Source organism: Pan paniscus, chromosome 8 (genome assembly GCF_029289425.2).
Source record: "Pan paniscus chromosome 8, NHGRI_mPanPan1-v2.0_pri, whole genome shotgun sequence".
NCBI classification, from domain to species: Eukaryota; Metazoa; Chordata; class Mammalia; order Primates; family Hominidae; genus Pan; species Pan paniscus.
In genome coordinates, this window is record NC_073257.2 from 13,747,052 (window position 1) to 13,767,573 (window position 20,522).

Here is a 20,522-nt window from a genome sequence, read left to right on the forward strand (position 1 = left end):
AGGTTTTTTATATGCCACTCAATGTTTGATTAATCTTAGAGACAAAAGCTAAAAGCACCTCTGCAGTTTTCCCCATTCTTTTAGGAGCCTGGGGTTTGGCTGTTAGTGAGAGTCTAGCCTGGCTCCATAGAGCTGGAAAAACAGGCTGCGTCCACAGGCCTTCAGGATGGGACTGTTATGCCTGCGGCGTCCAACCCTCATCCCACGCAGGGGCAGGGTTTGGTCTCCAGGGCACTCCTTAACCTTACCTTGTGGCTTTGCAGGTCAATTCTCATTGACCTGTGACTACCACTTTCTGCAGTTCCATCCCATCTTCCCAGGGCTATGGTGGTGGTAGGATTTTAGGAATCGAGTTTACTGTGACTTTATCTGTTCTCTGATTTCCTGAAGACCGGATAGGTGATTTCTCTCGCCTGCCAGTGCCAGCGTCCTAGGGCTGCTGTGGGACAACCACAGTGGGGTGGCTTGAAACAGGGATGTTCCCCCAGTTCTGGAGGCCAGAGTCTGAAAAGGTGTCTGCAGGGTCGTGCTTCCCCTGGGTGCATGTGGCTGGTGCCACCCCCCGGGGTCCCTGTCCTCCAAGCACCCACTGCCCCTGAGGTCACAGAGGAGGCCAAGGACACCTGGGCGTGTCTGTCCCTGGCCCCAGCACTCAGGTGCAGGCAGCCGGGCCCCATGCTGGGCTCTGTCCCTGCCTCCCATCCTCTCAGCTCCCTGCTTCCCCAGCCCCTTCGCATCAGCACGAGGCCCTGGGCGGACTGAGGTGCCTCAGGGACATGGGACTCTAGAGCATCCTCTCATGGCCTGGACCCCCAGTGGGCCTGGCTGCACATCAGGCCATTTCCTCCGGGCTGGTCTTTAGCCACCAGGCAGCACCCATGGGCTCTAAGTTGTCATGTAATCATCAAGTCAGTGGTGTTTGCTGAGCCCCTGAGATGTGAGGACACAGTTCTAAGTGCCACAGGGAGGGCCTGGTTCCTGCCCTCCGGGAGGGCCTGATTTGTCGGGGGAGACAAGATGGTCACAGGCCATTGGCCCAGGAAGAGGTGCTTCTGAGCAGGGGCTTGGCCCACAGCTTTCTCTGCTGGGGCGCCCGGAGCCTGATGAGTGGTCGGTGCTGTCAGGGCACTGAGGCAGGTGGGGTGGGGGTTCTGCCCAGCAAACAGGCTCAGGGTATCCTCTTGTGGTTCATCGTGGGTCCCCAGAGACCACGGTGGATTTCAGATGCAGTGAGGAGCGTGTGGCTGCCAGTACCCCCAGATCCTTCTGAATGGCGGAGAACATTAGGTGCGCATTGCGAGAGACACACAGGATGGAGACAAACGACTCATTCAGTGATCCCCAGAGCAACGCTGAGGGCGCCTGAGAGGGAATCACAACCCCATCAGCACAGGGTGACCTGCCTCAGCCCTTACGTGTGGGGATGGCTGCACTATCACTGTCACCCACACCCATGCCCACACCTACACTGTCACCCACACCCACACCTACAGCCTGGCCCACACCCACACCATCACCCACACCATCACTGACACCCATGCCCACGCCTACACTGTCACCCACACCCACACCTACAGCCTCACCCACACCCACACCATCACCCACACCATCACCGACACCCATGCCCATGCCTACACCGTCACCCATGCCCACACCTACAGCCTCACCTACACCACCCACAGCAACACCCACACCCATGCCCACGCCTACACCGTCACCCATGCCCACACCTACAGCCTCGCCCACCCCCACACCATCACCCACACCATCACCGACACCCATGCCCATGCCTACACCGTCACACCCATACCTACAGCCTCGCCCACACCCACACACCATCACCCACACCCATGCCCACACCTACACCGTCACCCATGCCCACACCTACAGCCTCGCCCACACCCATATCATCACCCACACCATCACCCACACCATCACCCATGCCCACACCTACAGCCTCGCCCACACCCATATCATCACCCACACCATCACCCACACCATCACCCATGCCCACACCTACAGCCTCGCCCACACCCATATCACCCACACCATCACCCACACCATCACCCATGCCCACACCTACAGCCTTGCCCACGCCATCACCCACACCATCACCCACACCCACACCCACACCATCACCCATGCCTACACCTACAGCCTCGCCCACACTCACACGATCACCCACACCATCACCCACACCATCACCCATGCCCACACCTACAGCCTCGCCCACACCCACACCATCACCCACACCATCACCCATGCCCACACCTACAGCCTCGCCCACACCCACACCATCACCCACACCATCACCCATGCCCACACCTACAGCCTCGCCCACACCATCACCCACACCATCACCCATGCCCACACCTACAGCCTCGCCCACACCCATATCACCCACACCATCACCCACACCATCACCCATGCCCACACCTACAGCCTCGCCCACACCCACGCCATCACCCACACCATCACCCACACCATCACCCATGTCTACACCTACAGCCTCGCCCACACCCACACCATCACCCACACCATCACCCACACCCACACCATCACCCATGCCCACACCTACAGCCTCGCCCACACCCACACCATCACCCACACCATCACCCACACCCACACCATCACCCATGCCTACACCTACAGCCTCGCCCACACCCATATCATCACCCACACCATCACCCACACCATCACCCATGCCCACACCTACAGCCTTGCCCACACCCACGCCATCACCCACACCATCACCCATGCCTACACCTACAGCCTCGCCCACATCCATATCATCACCCACACCATCACCCACACCATCACCCATGCCCACACCTACAGCCTCGCCCACACCCATGCCATCACCCACGCCATCACCCATGCCCACACCTACAGCCTCGCCCACACCCACGCCATCACCCACACCCACACCATCACCCATGCCCACACCTACAGCCTCGCCCACACCCATATCATCACCCACACCATCACCCATGCCTACACCTACAGCCTCGCCCACACCCACACCATCACCCACACCATCACCCACACCCACACCATCACCCATGCCCACACCTACAGCCTCGCCCACACCCACACCATCACCCACACCATCACCCACACCCACACCATCACCCATGCCTACACCTACAGCCTCGCCCACACCCATATCATCACCCACACCATCACCCACACCATCACCCATGCCCACACCTACAGCCTCGCCCACACCCACGCCATCACCCACACCATCACCCATGCCCACACCTACAGCCTCGCCCACACCCATATCATCACCCACACCATCACCCACACCATCAGCCATGCCCACACCTACAGCCTCGCCCACACCCACGCCATCACCCACACCATCACCCATGCCTACACCTACAGCCTCGCCCACACCCATATCATCACCCACACCATCACCCATACCATCACCCATGCCCACACCTACAGCCTTGCCCACACCCACGCCATCACCCATGCCCACACCTACAGCCTCGCCCACACCATCACCCACACCATCACCCACACCCACACCATCACCCATGCCCACACCTACAGCCTCGCCCACACCCATATCATCACCCACACCATCACCCACACCATCACCCATGCCTACACCTACGGCCTCGCCCACACCCACACCATCACCCACACCATCACCCACACCCACACCATCACCCATGCCCACACCTACAGCCTCGCCAACACCCATATCATCACCCACACCATCACCCATGCCTACACCTACAGCCTCGCCCACACCCACGCCATCACCCACACCATCACCCACACCCACACCATCACCCATGCCCACACCTACAGCCTTGCCCACACCCATATCATCACCCACACCATCACCCACACCATCACCCATGCCCACACCTACAGCCTCGCCCACACCCATATCATCACCCACACCATCAACCACACCATCACCCATGCCTACACCTACAGCCTCGCCCACACCATCACCCACACCATCACCCACACCCACACCATCACCCATGTCCACACCTACAGCCTCGCCCACACCCACACTATCACCCATAGCAATACCCACACCCATGCCCACACCTACAGCCTGGCCCACACCCACACCATCACCCACACCATCACCCACACCATCACCCATGCCCACACCTACAGCCTCGCCCACACCCATATCATCACCCACACCATCACCCACACCATCACCCATGCCCACACCTACAGCCTGGCCCACACCCACACCATCACCCACGCCCACACCCACACCATCACCCACACTCTCACCATCACCCACACTCTCACCATCACCCACACTCTCACCATCACCCACACCCACGCCATCACCCACACCATCACCCATACTCTCACCATCACCCATGTCCACACCTACAGCCTCGCCCACACCCACACTATCACGCATAGCAATACCCACACCCATGCCCACACCTACAGCCTGGCCCACACCATCACCCACACCCATGCCCACGCCTACACCGTCACCCACACCCACACCCATGCTCACACCTACACCGTCACCCACACCCATGCCCATGCCTACACCGTCACCCACACTCACATCCACAACCACACCATCACCCATACCCATGCCCACACCTACACCGTCACCCACACCATCACCCATGCCCACACCTACAGCTTGGCCCACACCCACACACCCACACCACACTGTCATCCACACCCTTTCCCAACTTGAGTGCTCTCCCGTGCCCTGGTGCACTGAACGACTGTGGCCGCAGGAGGCCAGAAGCCCACACAGAGGGCGGAGGGGACATCAGATGATGTGTAAGGAAATGTGACAAAAGGTTTCTCCACAATGTTTTACGGCTCATTCTAAGCCACTGGAAAAATTTCAAGATTTCTATCACACACTTTCATATTTTGCTGTAAACTGATCTTACCATTGTGAAGTGAAATCTATTATTATTCATGGAATTCCGTACCCAGAAGAAGGTCTGCTGTCACCCAAGAATATCACTATGGGTATTATTGATCCTAAAGGTGATGCCTGTGCATTACTTTTGATCTGTAGGTGGGAAGTAATGTAGCTGTGTTGTTTGTTTGGATCTTTTGATACAAAAGATCATTTTTCATTGATATCACAGGGAAATTGCAAAGAGAATGACCTATTTGTCTGGCGGACACACTTTCTGTACCTTAATGATACATACAATTCTATCCATTTATTCTCATTTTAATACATGAAAGTGGCACGAAGTCGGAGATCAAAAGCCAGCCAGACATTAATCTCACGGCTGCTCAAACAGAACTGCGTCTATTCCCAGAGAAATTTCTAAACGAAGAAGCAAATATGACCATGGGTTCCCAGCCTCGTGTGGGATGAGACTCGTGCTGTCTAGGAGAGAAAATCTGTAGGTTTCATTGGTTTTAGCACATCCCTAAAATGTATGAGCAGCACACATACCTCTGGAGCCCTGGCCAAAGTTAGTGGCTGAGCAGAAGACGCATGCTTTGCCTCCGTAAAGTCGTCTGCGTGGCACGTCAGAAGCCTGCAGTCCTTTCAACTTCCAGTTCCCAGGGCATCATCAATCACGTCGCAGCGATTCCTATTTCATGTTGTGGCCCTTCTGACAAAAGAGCAGGTTTCCTTCGTTCATGAGCGCAGTGAGCGGTTCCTGGATGCGGACCGTGTGGAGCACTTTGTACCTCGTGGGGGTGTAAAAAAGCCTGGCAGGAAGCCTGGTAGGTGGGCCTCAGGCAGATGGAAAGGTGGGGACAGTTGGAAGCAGCCCCTTCCTGCGCTGGGGCCTCTCCATGGTGTAGACGTCTCCTCGGGACGAGTCTCAGTGGAGCCATCATAGCCAAGTCAGCCGGTGCTTGAAGGCTGCTGCAGCTAGCACCAGGGCAACGCGGAGGCTGCACTTGCCAGCCTGTGCCAGGGAGGCTCCGGGCACTCTCCCTGCCAGCCCACCAAGGTGTTGCCAATGGCGCTGTGAGGGGTTCAAAGCCCTTCTCCTCTCCTGCTGTGGCTCAGCCTCCCATCGCTCGCTCCCTCCCTCCCTCCTATCTATCTTCTATCATCTATCGATCGGTCATCTAATCTATAATCTATCATCTATCTAATCTATCATCTATCATCTAATTTTCATCTGTCATCTATCATTATCTATCATCTGTCATCTACCTATCATCTATCATCTATTATCTGTCATCTGTTATCATCTATCATCTATTAACTATCATCTGATCTATAATCTCTGTATCATCTGTCTGTCATCTTCATCTACCTGTCATCTATTGTTCTATGTATGCCTGCTATGTGCTGTATCATCTATCTGTCATCTCTATCCATCTGTCTGTCATCTATCGATCTATGTATGCCTGCTATGTTCCCGCACCCACCGTGCCAGACACTGAATGCATGACATGGAATGAGACAAGGTCCCCACCTGCCAGAAGCTTAGAGTTTGGTGGGAAGGATGGATTCTAAGGAGGGTGAGGGCCTCCCGGGGTCAGAGAGTGGACTCCCAGCAGCCTCAAATATGTTATTTCTGGACGAGACCGTGGTATGCTGCTAACAATCAGCTCTCGAAAGAAAGAAACAATCACGTGTGTGTAGCTTTCCAATTTCCATGGTGTAAGCACCATCACTGTGGCCAATTTCAAGGCCCCAGTGTGAGGTCACTGAGCAGGTTTGGGCAGCGATGAAGGGGTTTGGAAAACAGCAGGATTTTGTGGTATTTCCACCACACAGATACAAGAGGTGTAAATAATTTCAAGAGCACAAATAACAGTAAAATAATTTGGAGTGGTGAGTTTTGAGTACCTGTTACCTTTGTGCCACTATATTTAGTTCTAAGTTTATGTAATTTAGTTTTTAATAATGACTTATTTGACAACCACCTTTCAAAACTGCCTGCACATCTCACCAAGGCCCTCAGGGTGACGCTGGCTCCTGTGCGTCCTGCGCCGGGCATGGTGCCTCACATGAGGTCATTTCCACGGCCACGTGTGCCCTCCTGCCGCTTCACAGACGGTGACTTCCACCTCCATGTCCTCAGACTCCACTCTCCACACAGCCCTGACTGTCATTAACTCCCTGACTTAGAATATTTCATCCGTATTCGTGTATGAAGGGTCCTTTATGTTGACTGTTATTTAAGCCCTAGGTTTAGTTTTTGTTTTTGTGCAGGATAGAAAACAGATGAACACGTACATTATCAGATGGTCTCTCTGTACAAATAACGCACGGCCCAGATGCTTATGGTCTGGAATCATCAGCATAACATATGCTTCTGCTCAGAAACGGCAAGTGCGGCGCAATTCTGAAATAGCTCCTGCCTTAGCAGGGACATCCTGGTCTATGCTCAGGTCTAATTTTGGCAGATACACAAGTACCTTCTTGCCAAAGGCTGTGTCCCCATGTCACTGCTTGTGCCTGGCCCAGAGCAGAGGCTCCGAGTGGTGGCACCACTTCTGCCATTGTCGGGACCATGGCTGCCCCTCCTCCCCCTCCTGCTAAACCAACAAGGGCTGTTGACTGAGGGCCCCCAAGGGCCACTGAGTGCACCCCACAGTGGCAGGCACCCTGCAGCTAAGTGGCCCTGAGTCCACCCCACCATGGCAGGCACCCTGCAGCTGAGAGGCCCTGAGTGCACCTCACTGTGGCAGGCACCCTGCAGCCAAGCAGCCCTGAGTCCACGCCACCGTGGCAGGCACCCTGAAGCCAAGCGGCCCTGAGTCCACCTCACCGTGGCAGGCACCCTGCAGCCAAGCGGCCCTGAGTCCACCCCACCGTGGCAGGCACCCTGCAGCCAAGCGGCACCGGTGAGCCCTTGGAGGTCAGAACTCAGACGCAGAAGCAGACAGTACCTGGAACTGAACCCCTGCAGGTTCCATGCAGGGAACAGCGTGGCAGCACTCGAGGAGGGAAAGGCTTTGGGGAAGAGGGAGGGAGGCAGAAGGAGCAGCTCAGGGAGCTCATCAGTGAGGGAGGGTGAGTGGAGCAGAGATGAAGAGATGAGATACGCACAGCCAGGGAGGAGGATGAGATGGAGAGGGAGAGACAGAGACAGAGAGAGAGACAAAGACAGAGACAGAAACAGACAAGGACAGAGATAAAAAGACAAAGACAGAGAGACAGAGATGGGCACACAGAGAAAGAGAGAGACAAGGACAGAGATGGACACAAAGCTAGAGACAGACAGAGGGAGAGAGATACAGAGAGGCAGAGGGAGAGACATAGAGACAGACGCAGAGACATAGAGAGGCCGAGAGCGAGAGGAGGAGGGGGAAGAGATGATGGGGACAAGGGGAAGCCAAGTCTAAGACAGGAGAGAACCAGTACCAGAACCAGAAGGTGGGCTGGGCTTCGAGGGGCCTGGGCCAGTGGCTGGGGGCATTTCAAGCCTTGCCTGTGCCCCCACACCTGGGCACCCCCCTGTCCACTGCACCCCTGTCCTGTCACCAGACTCAGGGGTGAAGCACTTGTGAATGGAGAGAGAGGACGCAACTCTGTTCTAACCCGGCGGGCACTTAGGATTAATTCCTGGACAAATTCAGGAATTCTCACTCTAGCAACCCAGAGCCACGGGTGTGACAATTTCCACAAACTTGTATTCTCTTTTCAAAAGGAGTCTAGAATCACCCCCAAATCCCAGACACTGAAAGCCCCTGGCCAGGAAGCAGTGTAGACCTTTGTTTTTCAAGGAGATTTTGTTACAGAGAGAAAACCCTGCCCCTTGAGTGGCCACTGAGTGCTTGGACCTGCCAGCGTTGTGTGGGTTTGCATCTGTGTCCAGCGTCTCGTGGGTTTGCACCTGTGTCCAGCGTCGTGTAGGTTTGCACCTGTGCCCGGACCTGCTGGCGTCGCGTGGGTTTGCACCTGTGTCCAGCGTCGTGTAGGTTTGCACCTGTGCCTGGACCTGCCAGCGTTGCGTGGGTTTGCCCCTGTGCCTGGACCTTCTGGCGTTGTGTAGGTTTGCACCTGTACCCAGCGTCACGTGGGTTTGCACCTGTGCCTGGACCTGCCGGCGTCGCATGGGTTTGCACCTGTGTCCAGCATTGCGTGGGTTTGCACCTGTGTCCAGCATTGCGTGGGTTTGCACCTGTGTTTAGTCCACCATCTATGGATGTTGAAGATCCCAGGGATGGCCAAGTTTCAATTCTGTAGGTGCTAATTTACTTCATTTTTCTGGGGCACCAGAGAGTAAATTTAGAAACCCAATGCTATCTTAGGGCACCAAGAGAATTTCAGTTGAGGTGAAAATTACTGCTTTTTCCTCATCATGAATAGATGAAAACATTATAAAGGAAGAATACATTTTCTTCTGAAGAATGAGCTATTTGTCGACAATGGGCTGGTCCCTTTGATGCAGAAACCACGGCTTTGGTCCACTGTCATTAGGCTGACCCTGTGGCTCCCCAGCCAGGAGTGCCCAGAGCCGGGAAGGAAAGGGCACCATTTTCCCCAGCTCTCCCACGACTTCCATGAGAAGGTGGAACCACTGTTGTCAGGGCTGGGGTTTCATCTGCCTGGAGTCCAGAAGCCGGTCTGTGTAGATCCCGGGGAGCAGAGCTGTAGGGGCCTGCAGGGGCGGGGGCAGGTGCGGCGGGGGTCTCCCGTTTTCTCCTGGGCTCTGTGTCCCCTGATGTCACCCCCCTGACCTCCAGCCCCTTGGGTTTTGTGGATGGGCCAGGGCCCAGCGCTCGGGTTTAGGATGGGTAAACAGTCGTCCTGTTATCTGTTAGGCACATGGCAGGTGCCTGTCCCGTGCAGGCACTGCCTGCCCCATGGGCATCCGTCTGTGCTAGAAGCCCCGGGTGGCTGCGTTTTGAAGAGGATTTTATGGGGGCTGGCTGGACCCACCCTCTCCCTTCTCTCCCCAGATTGTGCTGTGGTTGTAGGGAGCCCAGGACCCCATGGGCACAAAAGCCTCTATGCAAGCATCAGAGGTGATGCCCCGGGTCCTGCTCAGGCCTTGGGCTTCCTGGCCCTCCCCACTCAGCCTCCTTCCTGCACATCCTGGGGACCAACCTTTGCATCTCCTGCCTGGCTCCACCACAAAACGTCCTTACAGAGGGTCTCAGGGCCACAGCCTCGTTGGGAGTTGGGGGTGGCGCCCGGAGACCACATTTGCACCGAATGCATTGTTTTCACTCCAGCTGCAGATGACAGAGGAACAGGACGACCGGAGTGTCCAAGGGTGTTCTGGGTCCCTCAACCCAGACTTCCTGTGACCACATTGTTGTTAGTTTATCAGGCTTGTGGGGAATTCATGGCTCTTTTAGGGAAACTCATGCTGTCCCCACACCTGTGACCCCTATTTTCCAAACCAAAGTTACAGAAATGTCCTGCATTGGGGATGGCGCTTTCAGGGCGTCAGACCAACGTGGGGGAGGTCTCGGGGCTTCAGATCAACGTTGGGGAGGTCTTAGGGCCTCAGATCCACGTTGGGGAGGCCTCGGGGCCTCAGAGCAACGTGGGGGAGGCCTCAGGGTGTCACCAATGTGGGTGTGTCACCAACGTGGGGGAGGTCTCAGGGGGTCAGACCGAGGACGGGGAGGTCTTGGGACATTAGACCAAGGTTGGGGGAAGTCTCAGGGCATCAGACTAACCTGGGGGAGGTCTTGGGGCATCAGACTGAGGTTGGGGGAGGTCTTGGGGCATCAGACTGAGGTTGGGGGAGGTCTCGGGGCATCAGGCCAAGGTAGGGGGAGGTCTCAACGCGTCAGACCAAGGTGGGGGGAGGTCTTGGGCAGAGCAGCTCAGGAGCTCGGGGTGTGGCAGCGACTGGAGGTGCTGGGAGGGAGGCGGGTGCCTATTCTGCAGCTTCCTGCTCCTCTGCACAGAGCTCAGCCGAGGCCTCTCATCCCGAGACCTCCACATGGAGGCTTTGAAAACTCCGTCCCAGAAGACAATATCTCAGGGGATGGTGGGGGAAAGGTGTTCCACCCAGCTGAACTCAAGGCCTGTGGCTGTCCCTGGACATTAGGTTTTGGTGGAAAGCCCAGTGGGGAGGGAGGCCCTGGCTTCTCGTTAGCCTATGGCCACCCCGACTGGCCGGCAGCCTCAGGCCAGGCTGTGTTTGCCCCATGCAGCTGCAGCCTGGGGTTGCCGGGCCTTGCTCAGGGCTGTTTGCCTCTGCAGCGGCAGCCTTGGGTGGCAGGGCCCTGCTCCCTCGGGGACTCGGGGTGCCTTGGCCTCAGGATGTGGGACTGAACACGTGGAACGGCTGTGGAGTTCCACGGCTCAGGCACAGGGCCCTGACTGCATGTGCCCAGCATCACTGACCTCACCAGAAGTGGGATGCAGGGAGCCTGGGGCTTGGCACTCCCCACCGGCCGCAGCCAACATCCTCGAGAGGAAGCCGTGGGCCTCACCTGGCGATCTTGTCCGTGCAGGACATGGTGATGAGCTGCTCCCCCAGCAGGACGCCGTCCCAGGTCTGCACTGCGCTGGGGCCACGCACGGGGACCGTCCCTTCCCCGGACTCGATCTTGGTGCGCAGGTGCCCGCGGAACTTCCTGACGAGGTGTTTGCTGCTGTGCACTAGGAGATAAAAGGGCGGGGAGGGGTGAGAAGAGGGAAGCCGCCTTGGTTTTGGGAGGTGGGAGAAGAGGAAGGACTGCAACAGAGGTCAAAGGGCCCCTCGCCATGGCTGGGCGTTTGGCACGAGGAAGGGGCTTCAGAAATAAGCGCCATGTGGGGGTGGGCTCCAGAGCCACACCATCCCGCCTGGGCTGGGCCAACTTCCCAGTCAAGGGTCAGGGAGTAAAAACCCCAGGCTTCATGGGCCAGACTCTCTTTTCACCAACACCCGCCTCTGTTGCATGAGTGCAGCCACGGCCTGGACCGTGCTCAGGCCAGCAAGGGGCCACTGCGTCCTCAATGCTTCATTTACAGATGCAGACTTGAACACGCAGTTGGACGTGTCATTTTCAGAGGTTGTGAAACACCGTTTTTCTCACTTTTCAGCCATTAAAAATGTAAATATTTATGCTTAGCTGGAGGGCTGTGCAGAAATAGGTGGTGAGTGGGACTCAGCTCTTACCCTGGTCCAGGTGTCAATCCCGGCTCCATGGTAAGCTGGCTGTGTAACCTTGGGAAAGTGTCTCAAAGTCACTGTGACCTGGTTACTTCCTCTAATGACGAGGGTAATAGCAGTGCTTGCCGCCCAGGCTGTGAGGAGTCGGCGAGGTGGCTCCTGTGAAGGTGCTGGGGTTGCCTGGGCACCTCTGCTCTTGCTGTGTCCCCTAATTACCGAGGGTCGCCATGGGCAGGAGCTCCGCCAGGCCCAGAAGTGACGGAGCCTCTGGTGGGTCTCTGTGGGTCCCTCAGGTGTTCTGTGTTCTCCTTTCTAGGGTCCCCTTGATACCCCCCACCCCCCTATACCACATTCCCCACAATTACTTGGAGAACTAGCATGAGCAAGAGGAAGCTTAAATTTATGTTTCTCTTTCTTTGAAAAAATTTTGTATGTTTTTGTTTTGTTTTGTTTGAGACGGAGTCTCGCTCTGTTACCCAGGCTGGAGTGCAGTGGCGCAATCTCAGCTCACTGCAACCTCCGCCTCCCAGGTTCAAGAGATTCTCCTGCCTCAGCCTCCTGAGTAGCTGGGATTACAAGCGCTCATCACCACACCCGGCTAATTTTTGTATTTTCAGTAGAGATGGGGTTTTGCCATGTTGGCTAGGCTGGTCTCGAACTCCTGACCTCAGGTGATCCACCCACCTCAGCCTCCCAAAGTGCTGGGATTACAGGCCTGAGCCACTACACCCAGCCAAAATCTTGTACATTAAATCTGGATTATATTGTAATATGGAAATGGCCCACTGCTTTGCATTTGAATTATATATAAAATAGTATAGTGATTATATCATTTACATACATATGATAACATAAGTGAATATTAAATGCTTTCTTTAGAAAGTTCCTATTGAAGTTTTAGAAGCTGTGGAAATGGAATTTCCCCCTCACTTTCCCCCACTGACAGTGCTTGATATGGCTGGGATCCGTGTCCCCACTGAAATCCATGTTGACATGTAATCCCCAGTGTCGGAGGTGGAATTTGGTGGGAGATGACTGGATCATGGGGCGGATTTCTCATGCCCAGTTTACTACCGTCCCCTTGGTGCTGTCCTCGTGGCAGTGAATTGTTCTCATGAGATCTGGTCATTTAAAAGTGTGTGGAATCAGCCGGGCGCGGTGGCTCACGCCTGTAATCCCAGCACTTTGGGAGGCAGAGGTGGGCGGATCACGAGGTCAGGAGATTGAGATCATCCTGGCTAACACAGTGAAACCCCATCTCTACTAAAAATACAAAAAAAAAAATTAGCCGGGTGTGGTGGCGGGCGCCTGTAGTCCCAGCTACTCGGGAGGCTGAGGCAGGAGAATGGCCTGAACCCAGGAGGCGGAGCTTGCAGTGAGCCGAGATTGTGCCACTGTACTCCAGCCTGGGCGACAGAGTGAGACTACGTCTCAAAAAAAAAAAAAAAAAAAAAGTGTGTGGCATCTCCCCTGCCCTCTCACTCCTGCTCTGGCCATGTCACTTTCTGCCATGATTGTGAGCTTCCTGAGGCCTCCCCAGAAGCCGAGCAGATGCCAGTATCATGCTTCCTGTACAGCCTGCGGAACCTCAAGCCAATTAAACCTCTTTTCTTTATAAATTACCCAGTCTCAGGTGTTTCTCTAGAGCAATGTGAGAATGGACTAATACAGTGCTGAATGGTAACTAATGCTTGGGTTTATATAGCAACTTTCTCCTAAAGATCCCAAGTAATTTCCAGTGTATTTTCTAATTGTCTCTAAGAGCTGACATTCTTTCACTATACATTCATAGTACCTAAGGCTATGCCTTGGGAAGAAAGATCACTGCATTCCTTGGAGAAAAAACCCTTTGAGAGGCTTCAGATGGCTTTTCACTTTGTAACCAACTAGATACTTGATGAGATAAAATTTGGACCGGTCTTTGAGTCATTCATGGAAAAAAGAGCAAATGAGAGGTATTGAGCCTGGGCAGGCACAGCAAATAATGCCCAGCTCTTCCCCAGATAAAGCACAAATCTCTTCTTTGCAACTTTAATGGTGATGGTGATGATAATGGTGGTGGTGATGGTGATAATGGAGGTGATGGTGATGGTGAAGATAATGGTGATGGTGGAGATGGTGATATGATGGTGATGATGGTGATGGTGATGATGGTGAAGATAATGATGGCAATGGTGATGATGATGGTGATGGTAATGGTGGTGGTGATGGTGGTGATGGTGATGGATGATGGTGATGGTGGTGGTGGTGATGGTGGTGGTGATGATGGTGGTGATGGTCATGATGGTGATGATGGTGGTGATGATAAATTGAACATAAAATAGTTCGTATGACTCAAAACACTTGGTTTAAACTGAGTTTTTGCAGGTGGGGTCTTTATGAACATCAGCTTTTTGCGGAAGGCAACATTGAAAGCATGGAGGAGCCATCACACCTAACAGTTTCTACAACATTACCACAATATTAGGGACTTTACTCTTTCATTTGGGGGATATTTTCTCAGGGAATGTGGTTGTTGCTGTCCCTCCATTTCTGTTATAGTATTCTTATATTCTCCCAACGTTTTAACTATTGTGGTCTTTTTCGAGATCTTGAAAGTTGCCTATTATATTGTAAGGCCTTTCTAAATTTTTACCAGTTGCTACTGCACAACTAACTCTCCATGAAGTACACTTGATAGCCTGTTAATGCCATGACAACTGGGAGGCCCTGCTTTAATTAACAGCTAGTTCCTAGGAGTTAACCCAAAGCTTTCAGGTTAGACTAATTTTGCCTGAGGAGCCAGGTGCATGAGATGCTCCTGAGTGTTTATTTTTGGAGGTGTTCAGTCTTGGGCTGCCTTCTCCACAGGCTCCCTGATGAGTTTGAGCAGCCCCAGGGTGGCTTGAATGTCGGTGATCCTGCAGAGCCCATTTCCTCTGGCTCTTTCCTGGCTAATTGTGAGAGGTGGGAAGGAGTTGAAGATGCCACTTAAGGCTCAACAAAATGCCAGTCCAACCAGCAATTGCAGGGAGCTGGCCATAAATGATCTGTAGTGGATTTAGAGTGTGCCTGAGACAGTGAAAGTGTAGAACCTCAAACTCCTGACTGCTGTGTCTACATAGATGCTCCCAAATCCACCCAAACATTCTGGTCCAATTCTGACAGTCCAAGTCATCAGACTCTTCATTACAGTGCTTATTAACCTATATAAAACTCTAGATAAAACCCTTGTCTTTTGAGGTCAATATCAAGGTAAATAAGGATAGTTTTTAGATGCTCATTTCTTTTTGTTTTTAAATTTTATTATTATTATTATACTTTAAGTTTTAGGATGCACAACGTGCAGGTTTGTTACATATGTATACATGTGCCATGTTGGTGTGCTGCACCCAGTAACTCATCATTTAGCATTAGGTATGTCTCCTAATGCTATCCCTCCCCACTCACCCCACCCCACAACAGTCCCCAGTGTGTGATGTTCCCCTTCCTGTGTCCATGTGTTCTCATTGTTCAATTCCCACCTATGAGTGAGAACATGCGGTGTTTGCTTTTTTGTCCTTGTGATAGTTTGCTGAGAATGATGGTTTCCAGTTTCATCCATGTCCCTACAAAGGACATGAACTCATCTTTTTTTATGGCTGCATAGTACTCCATGGTGTATATGTGCCACATTTTCTTAATCCAGTCTATCATTGTTGGACATTTAGGTTGGTTCCAAGTCTTTGCTATTGTGAATAGTGCCACAGTAAACATATGTGTGCATATGTCTTTATAGCAGCATGATTTATAATACCTTGGGTATGTACCCAGTAATGGGATTGCTGGGTCAAATGGTATTTCCAGTTCTAGATCCCTGAGGAATGACCACACTGACTTCCACAATGGTTGAACTAGTTTACAGTCCCACCAACAGTGTAAAAGTGTTCCTATTTCTCCACATCCTCTCCAGCACCTGTTGTTTCCTGACATTTTACTGATTGCTATTCTAACTGGTGTGAGATGGTATCTCATTGTGGTTTTGATTTGCATTTCTCTGATGGCCAGTGATGATGAGCATTTTTTCATGTGTCTTTTGGCTGCATAAATGTCTTTTTTTGAGAAGTGTTTGTTCATATCCTTTGCCCACTTTTTGAATGGGGTTGTTTTTTTCTTGTAAATTTGTTTGAGTTCATTGTAGATTCTGGATATTAGCCCTTTGTCAGATGAGTAGGTTGCAAAAAATTTTCTCCCATTCTATAGGTTGCCTGTTCACTCTGATGTTAGTTTCTTTTGCTGTGCAGAAGCTCTTTAGTTTAATTAGATCCCATTTGTCAATCTTGGCTTTTGTTGCCATTGCTTTTGGTGTTTTAGACATGAAGTCCTTGCCCATGCCTATGTCCTGAATGGTATTGCCTAGATTTTCTTCTAGGGTTTTTATGGTTTTAGGTCTAACATGTAAGTCTTTAATCCATCTTGAATTAATTTTTGTATAAGGTGTAAGGCAGGGATCCAGTTTCAGCTTTCTACATATGGCTAGCCAGTTTTCCCAGCACCATTTATTAAGTAGGGAATCCTTTCCCCATTGCTTGTTTTTGTCAGGTTTGTCAAAGATCAGATGGTTGTAGATATGTGGCATTATTTCTGAGGGCTCTGTTCTGTTCCATTGGTCTATATCTCTGTTTTGGTACCAGTACCATGCTGTTTTGGTTACTGTAGCCTTGTAGTATAGTTTGAAGTCAGGTAGCATGATGCCTCCAGCTTTGTTCTTTTGGCTTAGGATTGACTTGGCAATGCGGGCTCTTTTTTGGTTCCATATGAACTTTAAAGTAGTTTTTTCCAATTCTATGAAGAAAGTCATTGGTAGCTTGATGGGGATGGTATTGAGTCTATAAATTACCTTGGGCAATATGGCCTTTTTCACGATATTGATTCTTCCTGCTCATGAGCATGTATTGTTCTTCGATTTGTTTGTGTCCTCTTTTATTTCATTGAGCTGTGGTTTGTAGTTCTCCTTGAAGAGGTCCTTCACATCCCTTGTAAGTTGGATTCCTAGGTATTTTATTCTCTTTGAAGCAATTGTGAATGGGAGTTCACTCATGATTTGGCTGTTTGTCTGTTATTGGTGTATAAGAATGCTTGTGATTTTTGTACATTGATTTTGTATCCCGAGACTTTGCTGAAGTTGCTTATCAGCTTGAGGGAATTTGGGGCTGAGACAATGGGGTTTTCTAGATATACAATCATGTCTTCTGCAAACAGGGACAATTTGACTTCCTCTTTTTCTAATTGGATAACCTTTATTTCCTTCTCTTGCCTGATTGCCCTGGCCAGAACTTCCAACACTATGTTGAATAGGAGTGGTGAGAGAGGGCATCCCTCTCACTGTCTTGTGCCAGTTTTCAAAGGGAATGCTTCCAGTTTTTGCCCATTCAGTATGATATTGGCTGTGGGTTTGTCATAGATAGCTCTTATTATTTTCAGATATGTCCCATCAATACCTAATTTATTGAGAGTTTTTAGCATGAAGGGTTGTTGAATTTTGTCAAAGGCCTTTTCTGCATCTATTGAGATAATCATGTGGTTTTTGCCTTTGGTTCTGTTTATATGCTGGATTACGTTTATTGATTTTCGTATGTTGAACCAGCCTTGCATCCCAGGGATGAAGCCCACTTGATCGTGGTGGATGAGCTTTTTGATGTGCTGCTGGATTCGGTTTGCCCGTATTTTATTGAGAATTTTTGCATCAATGTTCATCAAGGATATTGGTCTAAAATTCTCTTTTTTTGTTGTGTCTCTGCCAGGCTTTGGTATCAGGATGATGCTGGCCTCCTAAAATGAGTTAGGGAGGATTCCCTCTTTTTCTATTGACTGGAATAGTTTCAGAAGGAATGGTACCAGCTCCTCTTTGTACCTCTGGTAGAATTCGGCTGTGAACCCATCTGGTCCTGGACTTTTTTTGGTTGGTAAGCTGTTGATCATTGCCTCAATTTCAGAGCCTGTTATTGGTATATTCAGAGATCCAGCTTCTTCCTGGTTTAGTCTTGGGAGGATGTATGTGTCGAGGAATTTATCCATTTCTTCTAGATTTTCTAGTTTATTTGCGTAGAGGTGTTTGTAGTATTCTCTGATGGTAGTTTGTATTTCTGTGGGATTGGTGGTGATATCCCCTTTATCATTTTTTATTGCATCTATTTGATTCTTCTCTCTTTTCTTCTTTATTAGTATTGCTAGTGGTCTATCACATTTTGTTGATCTTTTCAAAAAACAGCTCCTGGATTCATTAATTTTTTGAAGGGTTTTTTGTGTCTCTATTTCCTTCAGTTCTGCTCTGATCTTAGTTATTTCTTGCCTTCTGCTAGCTTTTGAATGTGTTTGCTCTTGCTTTTCTAGTTCTTTTAATTGTGATGTTAGGGTGTCAATTTTAGATCTTTCCTGCTTTCTCTTGTGGGCATTTAGTGCTATAAATTTCCCTCTACACACTGCTTTGAATGTGTTCCAGAGATTCTGGTATGTTGTGTCTTTGTTCTCATTGGTTTCAAAGAACATCTTTATTTCTGCCTTCATTTCGTTATATACCCAGTAGTCATTCAGGAGCAGGTTGTTCAGTTTCCATGTAGTTGAGCAGTTTTGAGTGAGTTTCTTTCTAGTTTGATTGCACTGTGGTCTGAGAGACAGTTTGTTATAATTTCTGTTCTTTTACATTTGCTGAGGAGTGCTTTACTTCCAATTATGTGGTCAGTTTTGGAGTAGGTGTGGTGTGGTGCTAAAAAGAATGTATATTCTGTTGATTTGGGGTAGAGAGTTCTGTAGATGTCTATTAGCTCCACTTGGTGCAGAGCTGAGTTAAATTCCTGGGTATCCTTGTTAACTTTCTGTCTCGTTGATCTGTCTAATGTTGACAGTGGGGTGTTAAAGTCTCCCATTATTATTGTGTGGGAGTCTTAAGTGTCTTTGTAGGTCACTAAGGACTTGCTTTATGAATCTGGGTGCTCCTGTATTGGGTGCATATATATTTAGGATAGTTAGCTCTTCTTGTTGAATTGATCCCTTTACCATTATGTAATGGACTTCTTTGTCTCTTTTGATCTTTATTGGTTTAAAGTCTGTTTTATCAGAGACTAGGATTGCAACCCCTGCCTTTTTTTGTTTTCCATTTGCTTGGTAGATCTTCCTCCATCCCTTTATTTTGAGCCTATGTGTGTCCCTGCACGTGAGATGGGTTTCCTGAATACAGCACATTGATGGGTCTTGACTCTATCCAGTTTGCCAGTCTGTCCTTTCGTTGGAGCATTTAGCCCATTTACATTTAAAGTTAATATTGTTATGTGTCAATTTGATCCTGTCATTATGATGTTAGCTGGTTATTTTGCTCGTTAGTTGATGCAGTTTCTTCCTAGCCTTGATGGTCTTTACATTTTGGCATGATTTTGCAGCGGCTGGTACCGGTTGTTCCTTTCCATGTTTAGTGCTTCCTTCAGGAGTTCTTGTAGGGCAGGCCTGGTGGTGACAAAATCTCTCAGCATTTGCTTGTCTGTAAAGTATTTTATTTCTCCTTCACTTATGAAGCTTAGTTTGGCTGGATATGAAATTCTGGGTTAAAATTCTTTTCTTTAAGAATGTTGAATATTGGTCCCCACTCTCTTCTGGCTTGTAGAGTTTCTGCCAAGAGACCAGCTGTTAGTCTGATGGGCTTCCCTTTGTGGGTAACCCGACCTTTCTCTCTGGCTGCCCTTAACATTTTTTCCTTCATTTCAACTTTGGTGAATCTGACAATTATGTGTCTTGGAGCTGCTCTTCTCGAGGAGTATCTTTGTGGCGTTCTCTGTATTTCCTGAATTTGAATGTTGGCCTGCTTTGCTAGATTGGGGAAGTTCTCCTGGATAATATCCTGCAGAGTGTTTTCCAACTTGGTTCCATTCTCCCCGTCACTTTCAGGTACACCAATCAGATGTAGATTTGGTCTTTCCACATAGTCCCATATTTCTTGGAGGCTTGCTTCATTTCTTTTTATTCTTTTTTCTCTAAACTTCTCTTCTTGATTCATTTCATTCATTTGATCTTCCATCACTGATACCCTTTCTTCCAGTTGATCGCATCAGCTACTGAGGCTTCTGCATTTGTCATTTAGCTCTCGCGCCTTGATTTTCAGCTCCATCAGGTCCTTTAAGGACTTCTCTGCATTGGTTATTCTAGTCATCCATTCGTCTAATTTTTTTTCAAAACTTTTAACTTCTTTGCCATTGGTTCGAATTTCCTCCTGTAGCTCAGAGAAGTTTGATCGTCTGAAGCCTTCTTCTCTCAACTCATCAAAGTCATTCTCCATCCAGCTTTGTTCCATTGCTGGTGAGGCGCTGCATTCCTTTGGAGGAGGAGAGGTGCTCTGATTTTTAGAGTTTGCAGTTTTTCTGCTCTGTTTTTTTTTCTCATCTTTGTACTTTTATCTACCTTTGGTCTTTGATGATGGTGATGTACAGATGGGTTTTTGGTGTGGATGTCCTTTCTGTTTGTTAGTTTTCCTTCTAACAGTCAGGACCCTCAGCT

The 20,522-nt window shown here is 50.4% G+C and overlaps 1 protein-coding gene across 2 annotated transcripts in view; it reads right to left on the reverse strand.

Annotated features, from left to right (window-relative positions):
• ADARB2 (adenosine deaminase RNA specific B2 (inactive)) overlaps positions 1 to 20,522 on the reverse strand; it is a 568,492-nt gene that overhangs the window by 36,335 nt on the left and 511,635 nt on the right. For both annotated transcript variants that reach the window (XM_034929862.3, XM_003827767.6), the window contains one exon: positions 11,356 to 11,524. In XM_034929862.3, coding sequence (XP_034785753.1) covers positions 11,356 to 11,524 — 169 coding nt within the window. The remainder of the gene's footprint in view (positions 1 to 11,355; positions 11,525 to 20,522) is intronic.